This window comes from Podarcis vaucheri (genome assembly GCF_965113315.1).
Source record: "Podarcis vaucheri genome assembly, chromosome: 1".
NCBI lineage: Eukaryota > Metazoa > Chordata > Lepidosauria > Squamata > Lacertidae > Podarcis > Podarcis vaucheri.
In genome coordinates, this window is record NC_138759.1 from 127326657 (window position 1) to 127347144 (window position 20488).

Genomic DNA, 20488 nt, shown 5'->3' on the forward strand with positions numbered 1-20488 from the left:
ATAGACTGGCAGGAACAGAAAGAGATTCAGGCTGCATCCTTTTGCACAGCGACACACTTCTGAGCAAGCTTGCACAGGTTTGCATCATTACGCTTAATCTAGATAGCATTTTTTTACAGAGCTGTAAGCGGTTTGAAGGAGGCATCATTCTGCTCAAGTTGTTTGTTTGCAACGCTCGTGTGTGTGCGTGTGGCTGACACCTCTGGTCAAACAGGTTTTAGAAATGGACATTAAACAAATTAATAAGGATTTGAAAGCGTACCAAAACTTGTTTTCCAGAGAAAGAGCAGGGTTAAGTATGTACCTGCAGGAGCATTGCTAGCACTGCGAGGAGGCAAGCCCAACCTTTTTTCTCAGGTGGTGGAACACCTGCCTTATCCCTGCCTGCTAGCCAGCCACCCCAACCCCAAGTCAAGTGGAGTGAGTGCCTGCTAAATCCAGTTGTATCCTGCCACCAGTGTCCCAGATCCATGTCTTTGGCTTCTGTGCCTTCCGGGGGGGGGGGGGAAGGGGGGCGGGCGTGTTCCTGGGAGGGAGGCACCCATCCCTCCTCCTCATCCACCCAGTACCTGACAGTCAGCCGCTTACAGGCTTTGTAGTTATTATCCTTATTCAAATCTCATATTTGATTCCCACACTTTTATCAAAACACAAATGCTGCTTCAAATGCATATACAGTGGTACCTCGGGTTACATACGCTTCAGGTTACAGACTCTGCTAACTCAGAAATAGTACTTCAGGTTAAGAACTTTGCTTCAGGATGAGAACAGATATCGTGCTCCGGCGGCACGGCAGCAGCGGGAGGCCCCATTAGCTAAAGTGGTGCTTCAGGTTAAGAACAGTTTCAGGTTAAGAACGGACCTCTGGAACGAATTAAGTACTTAACCCGAGGTACCACTGTACTTAATTCATTCCTGAGGTCCGTCCTTAACCTGAAACTGTTCTTAACCTGAAGCACCACTTTAGCTAATGGGGCCTCCTGCTGCCGCAGGAGAACAATTTCTGTTCTCATCCTGAAGCAAAGTTCTTAACCCGAGGTACTATTTCTGGGTTAGCGGAGTCTGTAACCTGAAGCGTATGTAACCTGAAGTGTATGTAACCCGAGGTACCAGTGTACTGTACATTTTGAATACGTTTCGTCTACCATTTTGTTGAAATCTAGCACTTGGGATTGCTGCTTACATACAAGTGCCCTAAATACATTTTAACACATTCTTATTTTTATTGGTTATTATTCCAGATGTACACAAGGACTGAGCATGACAACCGACTCTTGAATACATCACTTCACATTTCCTAAAACACCACTAAATTATCCTTTCAGCACATGGCAAGTTCTTATTACAAATCAGTTGTCACCGTCAAGAATTTCCTGGGCAATTAGAGCAATTATTCCATCCATAAGAGCAACAAAAGAAAGGAAGGTTTACTTTTAAAAAAGAAATATTTATGTAAGCATGCACATGCCTCTTTCTCTCTCACTCTCTCACATGCACTTTGTACGTAGGTGTGGGTCTTAGGAATAAATAAATAGCATTTTATGGCTTTTCATGTCATGTAAATGGGGGCATAAAGTACTGGGACTGGAAAAAGAATTATGTGGTCCGCACTCAACACGATAATAATTTATAATACTTTTATTATTTGTAGCCCGCCCATCTGAGTGGGTTGCCCCGGCCACTCTGAGACACTTCGATTCTCAACAGAAACACAAAAGTCTCCCTGACAGACAGAGTCAAATGTATACAGACCCCCCCAAAATTGACTAACATTAACATTAAGGCCCACAAGTTTCGATCCTAAGTTTGGGAGTGGGAAGCGGCTGTCACATTCCTGAACACTTCCGACAACCCTGTCACCTTCTTCAGATCAGGTAACTTGGCCTCAGTGAAATGACCTTGGTCCCCCAAGGGCCAGGAGCTCATTGAATTGAGTATACAAACAACTTTCTGTCTACCAGAAATATATTCATACATGCGTCATTCTATGCAATACCTTGGATAGCCCTCAGATCTCTGCTAGCTTTCTACCTGCATACCTGTCTATTAATTTACACAGAGCTTGGGATTTATGTCATGCCAAAAAGCGGGAGCATAGTCTGCCCAGGCTTCCTTGTCCTACAATAGATGTACTTTTTGCTGTTTATTTTTTGTTTCGTAACACAAGAAAACCTTTACTTAAAACTCCCCCCCCTTTTTTAAAGGAATACAGTCGTACCTTGGTTTTGGAACAGTTTAGTTCCCGAACATGTTGGCACCTGAAAACTGCAAACCCCAAAGTGACTGTTCCGGTTTGCAAACTATTTTTGGAAGTCGAACGTCCGACGGGGCTTCCACAGCTTCTGATTGGCTGCAGGAGCTTCCTGCAGCCAATCAGAAGCCACGCTTTGGATTCCAAACGTTCTGGAAGTCGAACGGACTTCCGGAACGGATTCCATTCAACTTCCAAGGTACGACTGTAGTCTTTAACAAATCTTTAAAAGATTTGTTCTATTCCAGAATACCACCTTCCAATGAGAGATAAGCTATTCGAATCTATATTTGTGGTGCTTTCTTAAATGACAAGGTTAAGAAATGGCACCCCTTTCATTTTTAGCCTTTCCGGTACTAGTGACAGAAAAGAATCACATTTGTGGCTCTATTCAATAAAGCTAAACATATCTCCACTGGCCATGCCTTACAAAGAAAATGTCTTTGGGAAAGGCTGTTTGGATGCCTACAACGAAGAATACGATATCGGTGTAGCCGCAACAGCCAAAGTTTTCACCTCCTGCTTGTTTGCACAAAGAAGTCCATGAAAACAGATGAGAACATCAGGTTAGCTCTCTACCATTGATGCAGTTGTAGCAGGGCTTACCTGGAGAGTTTTGAGGAGAGGACACCGGGGAGCCTCGTGGAGACTGGCAATAACTGGGATGAAGTAAGGCATGCGGCGGTACATATGACATTATTTCCTCTTCAAATAAACTAAAAGAAAATGGGGGGGAGAGAGAGAGAACATAAGGGAGACTTGCACGTTTCTTCGAAACTATTGCATCTACTATATTTTAAGCAGAAAAGGCGGTTGGAACAAGAAAGTGCTTGGAAGGAAAAGGGTTAAACACACCCTCCAAACCTACCACTCCTGCTTCCAATCACGCACACTGTAATTAGTTTTGCCTGCTCTAAAATATCACCTGGCATTCTTTCATGTCTTTGGGACAGGATTCCAAGAAAGATGCATACCGTATTTTTCCGTGTATGACGCCCCCGTGTATAAGACTTTGGGGGACTCAAAATTAAGGAAATGGGGGGGGGGAGATTGCCCCCGTGTATAAGACTAACCCCCTTTTTAAACATTATAGTTTAGTAAAAACAACAACAACAACAACTAGTCTTATACAAGGAAAAGTACGGTACATTGTGGTCCCAACATCAGGAATCTTTACACTGCATCTCCTGAGAGTAGCTCTTCATCTCTCAGTCAATGACAAAGCAAGCACTTTCTGAATGAGACACAAATAATGCTGTGGGATAAAGGGTCCATGTGCAGATAAGACTTTCGTTTTTTGGGGGGTCATGATCATGCCTGCTTGCAAGCTTTACTATGTCTCTGTGCCCAATTTTGGCACACTGATTGCCACACCTGAATGCCACGCCTCTGCATGTAGGTCAAGAGAGTAAAGGGAGATCAATGAAGGAAGGGGATAAGAAGTCTTCATGCAAGGGCATATCTTTGAAACAATAGCTGAGCTCCACTCTCTAATTCCCACAAACCTTTTGGCATGGGTAGGCAAACTAAGGCCCTGGGGCTGGATCCAGCCCAATCGCCTTCTAAATCCAGCCCTTGGACGTTACGGGAATCAGCGTGTTTTTACATGAGTAGAATGTGTGCTTTTATTTAAAATGCATCTCTGGGTTATTTGTGGGGCATAGGAATTCATTCATTCCCCCCCCCTTTCAAAATATAGTCCGGCCCCCCACAAGGTCTGAGGGACAGTGGACCGGCCCCCTGCTGAAAAAGTTTGCTGACCCCTGCCTTATGGCATAAAATATGTTCCTCTTCCGTGAGAAATACAACCTTGAATTCTGGTCCCTCCTAGTCAAAATTCTACCTCTTCGTCATACACATTGTAGTATCTATCCTTCCGTTGTTTGTTTCCGCAAATATGCAAATATTCAGTTTTCTTCTAAGCCAATGTCTAGCCCTTTCCTGGCTGTTGCCCCTCCTCTTTCTCGCACTGCCAGCATTTCCCATAGAACTGTAGAGTTGGAAAGGAGCATGAGGCTCATTTAGTGACTAGTCCAATCCCATACAATGCAAGACTCCCTTTTGCCCAACGTGGGGCTTGAATCCACGACCCTGAGATTAAGAGTACAATGCTCTACCGAATGAGCTACTGTCTGTTTCTAACTTTCCAATTGTGCAAATGCAGCTGTTTTCAATTAAAACGAAAATGTTTTAATCCAAAGCCCTTCACTAGTCATTCTGGAAGGCAAGAGATGGTAGAACCAATTTATCAACAAAGAGGCATGAAGAAAGCTGGGGGGGGGGGGGTATGTTGAGACAAACAAAGGCTACATATGTGCTTAAATTTGGGCTACAATTCCCGCCCGCCCCCAATATTACATAGATTCGACATTAGCCATGCTATTGAGTGGCTCTTTACGACTGATTGGAGTCTATTTGCATTGACAGGTTTCTCGAGATAAATACTGTATTTTTTGCATTATAAGACTCACTTTTTCCCTCCTAAAAAGTATGGGGAAATGTGTGTGCGTCTTATGGAGCGAACACCGGCTCTGCAGCTATCCCAGAAGCCAGAACAGCAAGAGGGATCGCTGCTTTCACTGTGCAGCGATCCCTCTTGCTGTTTTGGCTTCTGAGATTCAGAATATTTTTTTTCTTGTTTTCCTCCTCCAAAAACTCTTGTGGTCTGGTGCATCTTATAGAGCGAAAAATGTGATAAATAAATAACCTCGACTGAAAGCAAGCTGCAATTTAGAAACTTAACACAGACAATTCTGTCATCTAAATCCTCGGCTGCATCTCCCCCCAGCTTCATTTCGAAGAATTGAAGGGAGGGAGAGCTTGCTGGGGGTCACGAGAGCAGTTTGCACAAACGTTCCAAGGTGATTAAAAAATCGAACAAACCCATATTCGTTGTAGAACAGCACCATGTACCTTAGTAACATGACAAGGTCTGCATCACTAGAGAGGCGCACGAGTCCCGGGGTCCCTTCAGTCCGAATAAACTGGATCTTCTCCCTGTTGATGCAGACACAGCGTTCTAAAGCATCTCTCGCAAACAAGGCACTGACGTACGCCAGGACAGCGAGGAAAAGCACTGGGTATATCAAGTGCACCTCTAGATTATCCCTCTGCATTTCAGGAACCATTTTCCGACCTGCTGCAACATGTCAACGTGAATGGAGGAATTTCGCAACCAGCCCCCCCATCCCACCCAAGCCCCCAAATGAATGCATTCGGAAGAAGGGTGTGTTGTGTTTTCGCTGTTGTCCTCATCTCTCAGAATCTGCTCCCAGGTACCCATCCAATGGAAATCAATCCCTCAACTTGACACGGGTAGTGTGGCTCTGAATTCCAAGCAGCAGCTCGAGCGCCGGAGAAGGCTATTGCTATTCCGAAAGAACGTGTGTGCACCTGCTCCGCTCTCAGCACAAACGTCAAGAGAGTCCTGTTAATTTTCAAGAGCACAGAGCTTACCAGGAGCGAGAGAAAGGCATATTGTTCTGCAAAACCAGCTCAGTCAATTTGAGATGGTGGCAGTCTGGTGAGTTTCTGCCTGTTTTGTTTTGGGGTTTTTTTTAACCACTTTTTGACTGACACACACCTTTTTAGGGGAATGGGCGCAGCTCAGTGGAAAAAGCGTCTGCTTTGGATGCAGAAGGTATGCCAGGTTCAATCCCTGGCACCTCCAGGTAAGGCCAAAAGAGAGGCCCTCTGTCTGAAACTCTGGACAGCTGCTGCCAGTCCGTGTAGACAATAAAGAGGTAGAACAATGGCCTCACTCTACTCCCATGTTTTGCATGATGCACCAGCTCTTATACAGCAGCAACTTTCAGAGGAGCAGCCATGTTAAGTCTTTTGCACAAAACCAACAAGCGGCGCTGCGGCGTCTTAAAAGACTAAACCATTTCTAATGTCATAAGCTTTCATGGACTACAGTTTTGCTTCATCAGACGGGCTTCAGATGCAGACGATCAATGGAACTGTAGTTCATGAAAGCTTCTTCCATAGTAAATTTGTTCGATTTTAAGGTGCCACAAGAACCGCTCTTGGTTTTTTATAAGTTCCTCTCTGCATGCATGAGCACACTTTGCATTTTTTAAAGAGGGTAAAAACCTGAAATTCTCTCTCCTTTCAGTGTTTTTAGAATTCTGTAAAAAGCAGCCATTCTCATCCCTTTTGGTTGCTGCTGCTGGTGTGTGTGTAGAAGAACAAGCCATTCCTCTTCATGCACCTCTTACTTTCAGAACCACGCAGACAGGATTTCCTTTTGGTTCATTTCTCGCTTTTCAGGGCTGTGCTGTCACTATTTGTCACTCTGAGAGACTTTTAAAAGTCTCATGATGCTGAAAGAGAACCAATGCAGCTACAGCTGGTTTCACTCTTTTTCCATCGCCATTCATCACTCATAGAGTGCTGGCCCGAGAGAGAAGTAGAAGCATTCATATCCTCTCCCTGGACATAATTCAGGGGGGAAATAACAGCACCAAAAAAGTATAAAAAATTGCTGGCAGCTATTGGTTCACACACCTAAAGTGAAGAAGCAATGTCTGCTCCCCATCTCTGAGAAATTAATGCCTGGATTGGAACCCAGATCTGTCCCAAACTTTACATCAAACCATCTCCATCTTGGAAACAACTCATGGCTGCAACATCCAGAATCATTTCTTCAATTTTTATTTTTCCTACCGTTCTCCACCGCTTTGAACAACATTGTGGAGAACTCAAAAGCTTGTCATACCTTTTGTGACAATTTTGGGAGCAGACCTGCAGGAGAACTAAGCAGAGAGAGGCTTTCTGGCACCGTCCTGGCCCCTGCCTGGTGTGCTCCCCCAGCCAGCAAGTGTGTGTGTGTGTGGTTTTCTGCCTGCATCTGTTTGTTATTCCTGTTAGATATCTGCCTGGGAGCTTGGGGGCTGACTGCAGTGAGTGGAATTGCTTGCTTAGTGAGGAATTACAGCTAGGGCGTGGTTGTCATCTAGAGGCTGCCTCACTGCAAGAACAGGCTCCATCGTGTGCTGCAGGGTTGACCCCGAAGTACAGCCGTACCTCGGAAATCAAACGCCTTGCGAGTCGAACGTTTTGGCTCCCGAACCCCGCAAACCCAGAAGTGAGTGTTCCGGTTTGCGAACATTCTTTGGAATCTGAGCGTCCGACGTTGGTTCCGCAGCTTCCGACTGGCTGCAGAAGCCGTGCTTTGGTTTCTGAACGTTTTGGAAGTCAAACAGACTTCCGGAATGGAATCCATTCGACTTCTGAGGTTCGACTGTAAATGACATCCAAGGAGATTGCCCCTTTGGCTTGCCACTTTGGGGATCCGCAGAGACAGGTGTGCCTCCCTCCACGGTCAAGATATGGAACTGTAGGCCAGGCACTGTAGGAGACAGATCTGCAATCCTTACCCAAGGGGACAAATTTGGTCGGTGGTGTCACACACACACACCCCAGTGACAGGCAGGGGGAGGAGTGTTGTAGAGGTGCTACTATCTTCCATCCGACATTATGAGATGCAGCTTCTACAAGGCCTTAGTTTATTATCTGTATATACTGATTTGGGATGATGGTGCTAGGATGTGCCGGGGTGGGCAGGTAGTTGCAAAGACGCTGCCCCAATTTCTGCAGTGGCGGTGGGCAGAGGGAAGTACTGTTGGGAGTGCAGGGAGTGCACTATCATCTGAGCTGGTGGCAACAATAAACTATTACTTATGTTGCAACCAAGCCTGAGCGACCCTGGGGCTTGAACGCTCCCCTTTCCCTTCCAGTGTAACCTCAAGGAAGAAATTCGGGTGCATGCACTTAAGTGTTATTGTCTGAACCTGGACAAACTGTGGTTAGTCTCAACTACAGCTGACTGAAGCAAGCCAGCTTCAAAGCTTGTTTGTGAAGTGGACTCATTCAACAGAGCAGATAAGATTACAGTGGTGCCTCGCAAGACGAAATTAATCCGTTCCGCAAGTGTCTTCGTCTAGCGGTTTTTTCGTCTTGCGAAGCAACCTATTAGCGGCTTAGCGGATTAGCGCTATTAGCGGTTTAGCGGCTATTAAAGGCTTAGTGGCTTAGCGGCTTAGAAAAAGGGGGGAAAGCGAAAAAAATCTCAAGACTCGCAAGACATTTTCATCTTGTGAAGCAAGCCCATAGGGAAATTCGTCCTGCGAAGCAACTCAAAAACGGAAAACCCTTTCGTCTAGCGGGTTTTCCGTCTTGCAAGGCATTCGTCTTGCGGTGCACCACTGTAACACAGTTGAGGGTTTGTATGCAATACCAAACCGTTGAACTAAATTGAAATCTTCCTTGCAGCTGTGCCGAGCTGGGGGGGGGGGCACAAGAGCCTCCCAGTCAAACACACAATAAGCCATAGTTTTATCATTAAGGCTGAACGCAGGTAATAAGCAGATATATTAAACAGGCTGCCGTATTTTGCTTGCCGGCTTCAATGTTGGGAAAGAAAGGTTAGTACTATGCTCACCTGAGTGAATGATTCCTGGTAAGATCTGGTTGCCGCTCCTGCAGAATTTCGAAGATATTGGGCTGTCGCAGAAAGGCGACAATCTTGTCGTTGTAAGCTGAAAATTCAAGAAAGGGCATCTTACTGGAAAATACAGCTAACTAAAACCTCAGGGCTTTTAGGCTCAACTACCATCTGCGGTTAAACCACAGAGCCTAGGGCTTGCCGATCAGAGGTTCAAATCCTTGCAACGGGGTGAGCTCCTGTTACTCGGTCCCTGCTCCTGCCAACCTAGCAGTTTGAAAGCACATCAAAGTGCCAGTAGATAAATAGGTACTGCTCTGGCAGGAAGGTAAACAGCATTTCCGTGTGCTGCTCTGGTTCTCCAGAAGCGGCTTAGTCATGCTGGCCACATGGCCCGGAAGCTGTACGCCGGCTCCCTCGGTCACTAAAGCGAGATGAGCGCCGCAACCCCAGAGTCGGTCACGACTGGACCTAATGGTCAGGGGTCCCTTTACCTTTACTATTTTCTGCTTGCATGCAGGGACAGATGATTTGGATTGCTCCAATATTTTCTTTCAGGGTGGCTATTCTGTTTTATAGCTTAGCTTGAGCACCATTCCCTTGAAACCAAAGCAACTTATGTTTTTAGTGTTTCTAGTGCTTAGCTTCAGAGCAGTGGCTAAAAAACTCCCCTTCCATGCTGATTGGGTGGCTCTGTCATGCAGGAAACAGGGGCCCTGCAGGTAATAGTAATGGCTCTTCAGTACCCCCATGATCCTGGACCACCGCACCACTGGTGATCATCATGTTAAGGGTTAGATTTAGCTAGCAAGGGCTAAGTGCCAAAATATAGTTGTTGTCCCTTTGGAAAACACACCTCCTTCTCAAAGGCATCCATTTCTCAGGGAGATGGTAAAGGCATAGGGACCCCTGACTGTTAGGTCCAGTCGTGGATGACTCTGGGGTGAGCCGGTGTATAGCTTCTGAGTCATGTAGCCAGCATGACTAAGCCGTTTCTGGCGAACCAGAGCAGCGCACGGAAACGCCATTTACCTTCCCACCGGAGCGGTACCTATTTATCTACTTGCACTTCATGCTTTCAAACTGCTAGGTTGGCAGGAGCTGGGACCGAGCAACGGGAGCTCACCCCGTCGCAGGGATTCGAACCGCCAACCTTCTGATCGGCAAGCCCTAGGCTCTGTGGTTTAACCCACAGCGCCACCCTAAAAGGCAGCACATGAAGACTTGCATTAACCATTGCAATCTAATTATTATGATGATGATTTTGTAATCATATGATTATCGAATAATCATAGAATTGTAGAGTTGACCGTGAGGGTAATCTGGTCCAAACCCCAGCAATGCAGGAATCTTTTCCCAACGTGGGGCTCAAACCCATGACCCTGAAATTAAGAGTCTCGTGCTTTAACAACTGAGCTATCCCAGATGCTAAGAGGCATGGTCAGGCGGGGGCATGACTGTGACTATCACAAGACTCTGCACATCAGAATTTCCCACTACACTGCTGATGATTTTACTCTCTTTTTTTTCTTCCCAAAGATGGCGTAAGGCATGGGGAGAACCAGAATAAAGGTGATTCAAAGTTGTTGGAAGATTTGAAGCGATGTAGGCACACGGGTGGAGGAACTTGTGCCATAGGCACTATTGAGCAGCATAGCTGCAGCAGCATCAAAGTTGTGGCAGTGCTGCTTCCTGCGGCAAGAACCACAGTTTATAAGTAACGATGTCTAGCTGCTTGGGTGTGCTGACCCACAGTCATCCGGTGCAGACAAAATTTAAGTTAAAAAAAAAAGCAAACTAGAATCTGTCCACCTAGTACGCTAAAGAACAAGAAGAATTAAATTCAGAGTACAGAATGAACATTATCACTCAGGCTCCAACCGGATAGACAACACAATCCTTTGCATGCTTACTCGGAAGCAGGGTGGATAAAAATAAATGATTTTAAAAAAATTAATCAGATTTTTTAAATTTAAATTGGATCTTTGTGATTTAAATTGGATTTTTAAAATAAAATAAAATCTTTCTATAGTTTCCTATTTAAGTTATATTATAGTCCAAAGTCTATGCGTCAGGAAATAAGGATTTGTTTTAAGTTTTTCATGTGTGCTAAAACTCAGTCTTAAGGGTGTTGGTTTGTTTTTTTAAAAAAATTGTTTAACCACATGAGTTAACAAACATGGATACATATGCTATAATGTAATTGCTTTAGTTAAATAATTAGTTTAAATCGTTATTAAGGAAATGATTATTTTTCTCCTTCCAATAAAGTACAGCAGAAAAGTTGTCCAAATATAGAGAGTTAACTTATTAAACCTCACAATAATTTCATAATTATCTGTCTATGTATTTCTAATAGTATAACCAAATCAATAATTTTTGATATAACTGTAAAAACTACTCTGAAAATTTATTATTCCAAAAACGAAACCTCTCCCTGGTTGTAAATATTAAGATGATACCAGCAAAAACGAGTCTTTCTGTAAAAACAATGATTTAAAACAAGTCTTACTGACTAGTGATTTAAATCGATTTGATTTCAATCAAGTCCACCCTGTTTGGAAGTAAGCCCTACTAAGTTAAATTGGGCTTGCTCCTTACTTAAGTAGGTATAGGACCGGAGCCTACAAGGCCTGGAATCCATTCTGTAGTTGCATTTGAAGTAGAGAAGCTTTTTCAAAGCGTTACCATATGCAACACTGAGGGAACGGGCAGCAGCAGAGGCTTAAATCAGCAGCGACTGTCAAGAAACAGTGCTGCTGAGCAAACATCCAGGCACTCCATCAGGTTAATTGGCCGTGGGTGTCTTCCCCCACAATGTGACAGCTGCTACATTCAGTGAATTAGCTTCTGTTCTTGAAAGGCATGAATCACCATAACTGGAGCCAATGGGTTTTGCCGTGTGTAAGTAAGAATCGGGCGCACAAGCAGTTTCCAAGACAGCTCAACCCACTGAAAAGGCAAAGCTGATATTAAAAGCAACAGTGCTGCGCAGAAAGCCGAGCCACTTATTAAACCGGTGAGCATCTTGCAACTTTCATAATTGAGCATTTCACGCAGAAAACAGCACACAAAAATGATCAACCTGAAAGAATGCTTTTCTGTTGAAAGTGCTCTTGCTGTTCTGTTCTGATAACAATCTGCTGCACACTCAAGTTTGCCGGATGCAGAATATCAAACTGTGGCACACTTAACTAGCATATTTATTGAGCAAATGTTCACTGCCTATATTTGCAATTTTCAATGTGTGTGTTTTTTTCAAGCAGATCTTTCTGAACAGCTTTCGTATTTTTCCAAAGCTCAATAACGCTACAATGTTCATATGGAATGCCACACAAACAGAGACTTCTGCCACAGAAATTTTCTGTTGCTATATATCCATAGATAACCTAATATTTATGAATAATGTTAAATAATGTTCAACAAAGGCAATATGTACGGTGAGGGAATGGGAGAGGAATTCACTCGGTCTCTTTTTGCAGCAAAATGGCCCAATCTGACACTCCCAAACTAATTTGGAGATTGGAATGCAACTCCCAAGCAGATCACACACTTTTCTGGATTCTGCACAGTGGTTTCAGTGTGCAGAATGTGTGCACAAAAAAATACCTATTTTATACAAAGCATGTTTTCAAAAGGTGGATGTCAGGGGTTCAGGAGCAGAGACGCAGAGAAGGGAGGAAGCAGAGAGCGAGGGGGAGGAATCCGAAGGGAAAATGAGTGATGATGACGACCCGAGATCTCCAAGCCTAAGCAGTGAGTCAGAGGACTCCCAAAAGGGAGCCCCAGTGAGCAGAGCAAGGGGGGGATCCGGGGGGACACCCCAGGAGGAAGGGAACAGAGGAGATTCAGAGAGCAGCAGCTGGAAGTCGGGACCCACGCTCATAACTGAGGGCGGCAGCAGCTGGAAGTCGGGACCCACGCTCAAGACTGAGAGCAGCAGGGAGGAAGGTAGCCAGGCATCGGGTTCCGGAGGCTGTCAGCAGGAGGGAGGGCACGAGTCAGGGGTGGTCACGCCCTCCTCAGAGAGCGAGGCAACGGTTAAGAGGAAAGTAGAGAGTTGGGCGCGCGCGCCAAGTTCAAATGCAGCGGAAGCTGGAGCAGTAAGCAGCCCGGAGAGTGAGCCAGGTCCTAAAGCCCGCCGCAAGGAGGCAGAAGGATCAGGGGGGTCAGCGTCAGAGGAGAGTAGAAGGGAGGAGGCCCAGGGGGGCAGAAGGACCCAGAGACGTAGGGAGAGGCGAAGGAGGTGGAGCAAGGCTAGGGTATTAAGCTGGTGTGCAAGAGGCGGGGACTCAGACGGGTCTTCGCCGACCTAGGGCAGAAGGTGTAGAGCTGCACGCTGCAGTTCGGAAATGAAACCTGTAACTTAATAAAGACTCTTATAAAGTGAACGCTGGCGGACTTGGTCCTATGTGAGCTGGGACTGGGTGGCAGCTCTGACAGTACATTTTCATGAATGAATGCACTGAAAAGCATACAAAATGGTGCACCGCATAAATGTGGTCTTTTTGTGCACTCTTTTTTTAAAAAAAAAAACACAACCCTGCACAAAATGTAATGGAATAGCTGTTCAGAGAAACTCTTTTGAAGTCTTCTTAATGTGTATTTGACTCTGCTTTTGTGTAAGTGGACACACCAAGCAACTTGCAAGTTTAAAAACAACAGAACATTAAAATGTAAAAATAACAATCATCAGTTTAAAAAAACACAAAACATTTTAAAGCCAGAGATTAAATCCTGCCAATTACTCTGCACCTTTGGTATTGGTGGCCAAGCTCTGTCTTAGTAGGCCAAAACCAAGGACTCACTACAACACTGACACTTCTTGATAATTGAGTGAGTTAACAAGACACCCCTCTCCCATGAATGGCTTTTTGATTGAAGCCTGGAGTTTTACATCCACTCTAGATGTAAAAGTTGTTTGGCACCATCCATGTCTGAAGTCGCATGCTCAAAATTGCACCCATGTGATCTGTATTAATGATTTACACAAGCATACATCTCAGAAGCTGGATTCCTTCATTTTCATACCAAATGGAACATCAGGATTCAAAAGTAAGGCTCAGACTGATCTTTCAATTGACCTGGTTTGTGCTTCACATTAAAGCCATTGTTTTAAGACTACCTAAGGTTTAACGTTAATGAGCAGCATGCAGGTGAATGCAGAACTCCCTTCCAAAGGGACAAGACATTCTCGCTGCATCTGTGAGCCCTTTTAAATATAAATAAGGTAATGAAGGTAACTCATAACTTACATGAGGGTTTGTTTCTGGGGGTCCAGGAAGCAAGGAGCCCCCAGGTGGAGGACTGCTTACCAGGCTTTGGGAAGGAGGCAGGAAGACTCTAGGTCAAAGCTTTCCAAACTTTTCATTTCATGACACAGTAATTCAGTTTTCCTAGCAAACTGGAGGCCTGGGAGGTGTGCTGGGTGAGTATGTGAAACACACCTACACAGTGTTGGAAACCTGGGTTATGGGCACTATAACAAAATGTCTAGGCGTGCTTTTTTATAACAAGAATACACAGCTGAAAACGAATGAACTGCAGCTAAAATCTTATATTCATTGTTCACGTGGTCTAGTCCTCCCCTGAAGACTGCAAAAAACAAAGCCATATTTCCCCTGCCTGCCCCCCTAATATTTTTAAGAGGGTCTCTTTTCCAGTCTTCAGAGAGTTAACTGGAAGTAGGGAGGCAGAAAAAGGTCCCCCTTTCCTTTTAACACTGCAGTTTTAAAATCTGAAATCTTAGGCGCAATACTGCTCCCAGAGCTCGTATTAATGAAATTCCCTGTCGCAAAGTGCACCTAGAACAATGGGCGTTTCAAATGCTACACCTACACACTGCAGCTGACACACTCACATGTCGACACACAGTTTGGAAAGCTCTGTCCTAGGACCCTACCAGAGCCCTCACACTTCCTTCCCAAAGCCCAATGCCTCGTTTACCCAGATTTGGGAAGGCGGCGCAAGGGCTCCGGTGCAACCTTCCGAAAGCCAGGTAAGCCCACAATTGCAGCTGTGCACAGGTGGAGAGGGGAACTAATAAATGGCAAGCACGTTTCCTCCTCTCTCCATTTATCCCCCCCACCAACACCACCCGTTGCAAAGCTGTATTCGTGTAAGTAAAAAAAAGCATAATATGTGAGTTAGCTATATACACCTCCCCAACCCTGGCAGTGTTAAAAACCCTGGAAGGTAAACGGCGTTTCTGTGCGCTGCTCTGGTTCGCCAGAAGCGGCTTAGTCATGCTGGCCACATGACCCGGAAACTGTACGCTGGCTCCCTCGGCCAGCGTGAGATGAGCGTTGCAACCCCAGAGTCATCCATGACTGGACCTAATGGTCAGGGGTCCCTTTACCTTTATAGGGACGCGGGTGGCGCTGTGGGTTAAACCACAGAGCCTAGGACTTGCCGATCAGAAGGTCAGCGGTTCGAATCCCCGCGACGGGCTGAGCTCCCGTCACTCGGTCTTTGCTCCTGCCAACCTAGCAGTTCGAAAGCACATCAAAGTGCAAGTAGATAAATACGTACCGCTCTTGCGGGAAGGTAAACGGCATTTCCGTGCGCTGCTCTGGTTCGCCAGAAGCGGCTTAGGCATGCTGGCCACAAGACCCGGAAGCTGTACGACAGCTCCCTCAACCAATAAAGCGAGATGAGTGCCGCAACCCCAGAGTTGGCCACAACTGGACCTAATGGTCAGGGGTCCCTTTACCTTTTTAACCCTGGCAATGCCTTGCTATAGATAACTTTTTAAAGTCCCTTTTGTACAATGCGTTCCTAGTTACATAAACTTTTTAAAAAATGCGAAGAGGCTTTGCAATCTCACCAACAGCAAGTGCTCACTTTCAGAGAACAAGCTCCCCACTTTCAGCCCTAACTAAACTCTCACCCATTTCTCTCAGTGTTCCTGTATTGAGTTCTGGTGGGTGGAAGTTGCTACGAGTCCAGCAGCTAATTAGCTTGAACGATTTGGATGTTCTTTTCCCAACGTTATCCTCCTACCCCGTCCTATCGTCTGTCAACATCAGACTCTAGATAATACATGTCGGAAAGGTCACAGAGTTGCCTCCAAAAAGGAGTTCGGCAAAATGCTGGGTGCTTGGCAACCCTAAGGCACGAGGCCGAGAAAAATGCTCACAGAAAACCAAAATAACCAGCTCCAGTTGTAGAGGAACACCTCCTGGGTTACAACATTATAGCATTATAGCATTTAACTCTAGGAGTTTACCCCGAGCAAGATGTGTGCATATTGCAGAGCCACACCTAGTATCTCACAGTATACATTTCACTTAAGTCCACTCGTGCAACACTGGATCCTGCCCAATATTTTGTTTCGTTTTTTTTAGAAGGGCAATAAATTGCAGGAGAAACCTCATGCCTTAAAATGGTAACATAAGACACAGCCCTCCCATGCAAAATGCAAACAGAGCATGACTCTACAAGGCACACATACCCACAGGAACCATGTCCTGGTACTGAGCCCTGCTCACTGTGTTGAATGTGCTTGATGGCCGCGGCAAAACAGGAGGTCCTGAATGGCGGGAATCCTCTCCTACCTGGAAAAACAAAACAAAACAAAAAAAACCAAATGGAGGTCATTATTCTTAGGTACAAAACTGATTTGATCGTTTTGAAAACAGCAGCCATGGGGAAGCAGCTTTTGGTTGGTGAGAAGTGAGGAAAGGAAGTTGAATACTTTCCCATTTTAAAAAAATAAAATCCTGTCTGAAGCTGCTGTTTGAACTTCAAGAGAAGCCTCCATAGGCACCGATGGGAGCTTCCCCTCAAAACGCAAATAGCAGCTTCAGAGAGTTTTCTGTCAGGACTGAGCAAGGGTGTGGGAGAGAGTTACACTTTCCCGCAGAGTCTCAAGACTGCTCATTACATAACCCCAAATGTGCACATTCATTATATACACGTATTAATTACAGTATAGTTCCCAGTTGTGGTAGCTTTGGGGCCAGTGCGAGACGATTATCAAAAGGACCATGTTTGTATGGTCAGAAAGAAACGCCTCACTTACATTGTCATTTAAAATATTTTTAAATAAAGCAAAGCAGTTCTGCTTTACTAAAATGTTTCTTCAGACATTTAACCTTCTACCATGTTTGAGGTCCAAAACAACCTCCAGCAGGGGTCTTTTAATTATGCAAAAACTCCTCCTGCCCCAACTTCACATTACATCCTCTCTTCTAGAACAAAGCGATCCCAATTGTGCTTTTTTTAAAAATAAAAATATTAGAAACCAGTGCACGGGTGACAAATGAAATGTAAGTGCCTTCACAAATCAATCAAACGAGGTGAAAATTATCATCTAACAAGCTTTAATACAATTTCAACTGTCTTTTCTGTTTTCTTTTCACATTGGTATCAGTCTCGGATACATCTAGTTAAAAACAACAGGAGAAATTCAGTGTAGCACTATGGCAACCAGTCTATCAGTACAAACATTTCCGCTGGCCACACAGAACAATCTCCTTCTCCAACTGCATGCTTTTCTCGGGGTTCTTCCGACTGCTCCACTGAGCCAATTTTTGGGGTGACATGAGGAGAGGAGGTGCAGGCATGAGAAAGCACTGCAGTGCTAGCTAAAGTCTTTGCAAAGGTTTCTGCTAGCAGGCCTTGCAAGCTGAATCCAGTCCCATGTCTCAGCTGGCACCTGTTTGACTCAGTATCTGTTTAAGAGCTTTTGCAAGTATTAAAGGGCCACAATGCAATCTACATGGAGATACCGTTGAAGGTGACTCAGAAACGACAACTAATCCAAAGTGCGGCAGCTAGACTGGTGACTGGGAGCAGCCGCGGAGACCACATAACACTGGCCCTGAAAGACCTACATTGGCTCCCAGTACATTTCCGAGCACAATTCAAAGTTGTTGGTGCTGACCTTTAAAGCCCTTAATGGCCTCGGCCCAGTATACCTGAAGGAGCATCTCTACTCCCATCATTCAGCCCGGACACTGAGGTCCAGCTCCGAGGGCCTTTTGGCGGCTCCCTCACTGTGAGAAGTGAGGTTGCAGGGAACCATGCAGAGGGCCTTCTCAGTAGTGGAATGCCCTTCCATCAGATGTTAGGCAGATAAAGAATTACACAACTATTAGAAAACACCTGAAGGCAGCCCTGTTCAGGAAAGTTTTTAATGCCTGACATTACACGGGAAGACACCCGAAGACACCAAAACCTGCATATATATATATGAAGATATATATATATATATATGAAGATGACGAGTGAGACCTCGCCGAAACGTCGCACAGACACCCCGACTCTTACACGGGAAGACACCCGAAGACACCAAAACCTGCATATATATATATATATACATATTTGCTTTCGTAGATTTTCACGGGTACAGGAATGCAGGTTTTGGTGTCTTCGGGTGTCTTCCCGTGTAAGAGTCGGGGTGTCTGGGCGACGTTTCGACGAGGTCTCACTCGTCATCTTCAGGCTGGTGCTTTCGGCTTCTTGTTACTGGAACAGAGCAGAATCTGGTGTTTGAGTTTCTATAAATACTGTTGAGGGGTGTGGTGTATAGCCTCCAACGTTCTGGGCAGAGAGGAAGTTCCTAGATTAGTGTGCCTTTTCTTCTTTTGTTCCTTAATTACTTGAGGGATATCTTGAGTGATTTCATGAGTGATATTCTGAATACCACTGGGTGGGTCATTAAGTGTAGATTAGTTGCTAAAGCTTTCGTGTCTTGACCTCTTGAGCTTGTGAAGAGTTTTTCTGAGAAGATGGCTGTGCTGCATTTAGTTGTGCTCTGGCTTGGCTTCGTGTATAGGGGCGAGCTGTGGTTTTGTGCCTTGTGCATATATATACTTTGCTGGAAGCCACCCAGAGTGGCTGGGGAAACCCAGCCAGATGGGCAGGGTATGAGCAATAAAATTACTACTACTACTACTACTACACCATTACTCTACTTACCAACCATAAAAAGCTCAGTCTGGGCTGAGAGTTTAAAATAAGCTTTTATTCTACTTTGTGTACCATTTAACAGCCTGGAGGAGTTCTGTTTCCGCTGAGAACTAGTGTGAGCTTGAAGATTTCCCCCCAATGTTTGGACAAATCATAATTGATGGCAAGTAACTCTCCTTTCGATACGCACCAGAACAAACAAGCTCAGCTGACATTGCAGGCCTTGGGGAGGTTTAATATTCTTTATGGCTTTATACTTGGGTCCCATAGAGGAAGAACAAAAGCACCATCTATGACTGTCGCTTCCCTTCACAGTTACAGCTGAGTGCATTCTGCTCTGTAAGAGCAACCTTTACTTCTGCAATTTCCTGGCTCCCATAGGTCTTTGTTACATGAACTTCAGGGGTTTTTGTAGTTCATCGCTCCCTGCTCCGCAGGCTCGCTGCATACCCTTTCCTCTCAGCGTGAGAAACATACATATTTGCAAATCTTTACCCACAACTTTGTGTCATTAAAATAGATCAAACCCTACTTGCTTTTGTAAGATGCCAAAGAGCCACAAAGAAGCAAAAACACAGAGTCTCCCAAAACTAGATTTGTACATTTCTCAGTACAGGAGAAAAGTGGGGGGAAACAACTCCATTTGAAGTATGCCAGGAAGTGGAAATACCACTATTATTTGCTCCATCTCCTTGATTTACTTTTCCCCAGTTGCTGAAAGACAGCCCCGCCCCTTCAAACTTTGACCCCTGGAATAGTGGACCAAGCTCAGAAAAGGTCTTTATAAGAAGGAAAAACAAGAAGAGTGATGACCTTTCAGTTTAAAAATGGTAACCTTGCAAATATTTGTAAGTTACTAACAGGTTACTATTTGCTTTATACTATATGCTTCATTTCAATATGTACACCACTCCACCAACAGTTGTTTTCGGTTTTTGCAACCCGCTCCTTTGCACGGTGACTTTTAATAAATTAAAGGGCGGGCTAGGAGAATGACTGTGCACAGACCAATGTGGAGGAAGCACAGTTAACACATAGCAGGGGCCCAAAGAGATTTAAAAACCAATACCTGTATGCTTATAAGCACAGTTGTTTTTATTAGAAATTATTAGAAAAGGATTCCAAGAATGGGTTCGTGTCCAATTTCTTTGTCAGTATGGTACATGTTCTGCTTCCCCTGCCTGCCCCCCACTTTTGACTTTCAGTGCATCCTTTGGCTTGACTTGAAACAGATAACCATATCAAAAAGCCATGATGTGAAAAACAGGGTGCTCCTGTTGCTGCTGTTCTGTGAACAAATATCTGTATTCAAAGGCCCTCCAGTGGTATAAAGGGGAAATGGCAGGGACATTTTGCAAAAGATAAAAATTGTTATTGCAAAGGTCGGGGTACTTCCGTCGAGCTGGCACAACCTGAATCCAGCTGATTCAGGCTATAATCTGACACGCTGCTATAGATTCCAGGGGAACTGAGAACTCCTGTCACCTTGGGTCCACGAGTGATAAGATAGCTAACCGCAGTATTTGCATATTTTGTTTTCTGTGATGAACTTGTTTAGAGGAGTGCACTGCTTTGCAATCGATGACTGGCTCTGTTGAGATCAGTAGGAAGGTAGCAGGCAACTACAGCCCAGTTCTGGAGCCCAGAACCCACCAAAACTTGGAACTCAAATGCAGTTTGGAGCCTATTGAGCTACAGGTCAAAGATACAGTGTTAGAAACTGAGATATGAAAGCTAGGAGCTAAATGGCACCTTAAACCTAGGTTATGGGCGCAACAACAGAATGTCTAGGCACACTTTTTTATAACAAGACTACAAAGCTGAAAATGAATGAACTGCAGCTAAAATATTACACTCGTTTTTCACATGGTCTA

At 44.9% G+C, this 20488-nt stretch overlaps 1 protein-coding gene across 6 annotated transcripts in view; it reads right to left on the minus strand.

The window, feature by feature from the left end:
* HECW2 (HECT, C2 and WW domain containing E3 ubiquitin protein ligase 2) overlaps positions 1-20488 on the minus strand; it is a 197411-nt gene that overhangs the window by 32908 nt on the left and 144015 nt on the right. For all 6 annotated transcript variants that reach the window (XM_082222539.1, XM_082222540.1, XM_082222541.1 and 3 more), the window contains 4 exons: positions 16153-16255; positions 8697-8793; positions 5165-5248; positions 2858-2967 (listed from right to left, as the gene is read on the minus strand). In XM_082222539.1, the coding sequence (XP_082078665.1) occupies positions 2858-2967; positions 5165-5248; positions 8697-8793; positions 16153-16255 (394 nt within the window). The remainder of the gene's footprint in view (positions 1-2857; positions 2968-5164; positions 5249-8696; positions 8794-16152; positions 16256-20488) is intronic.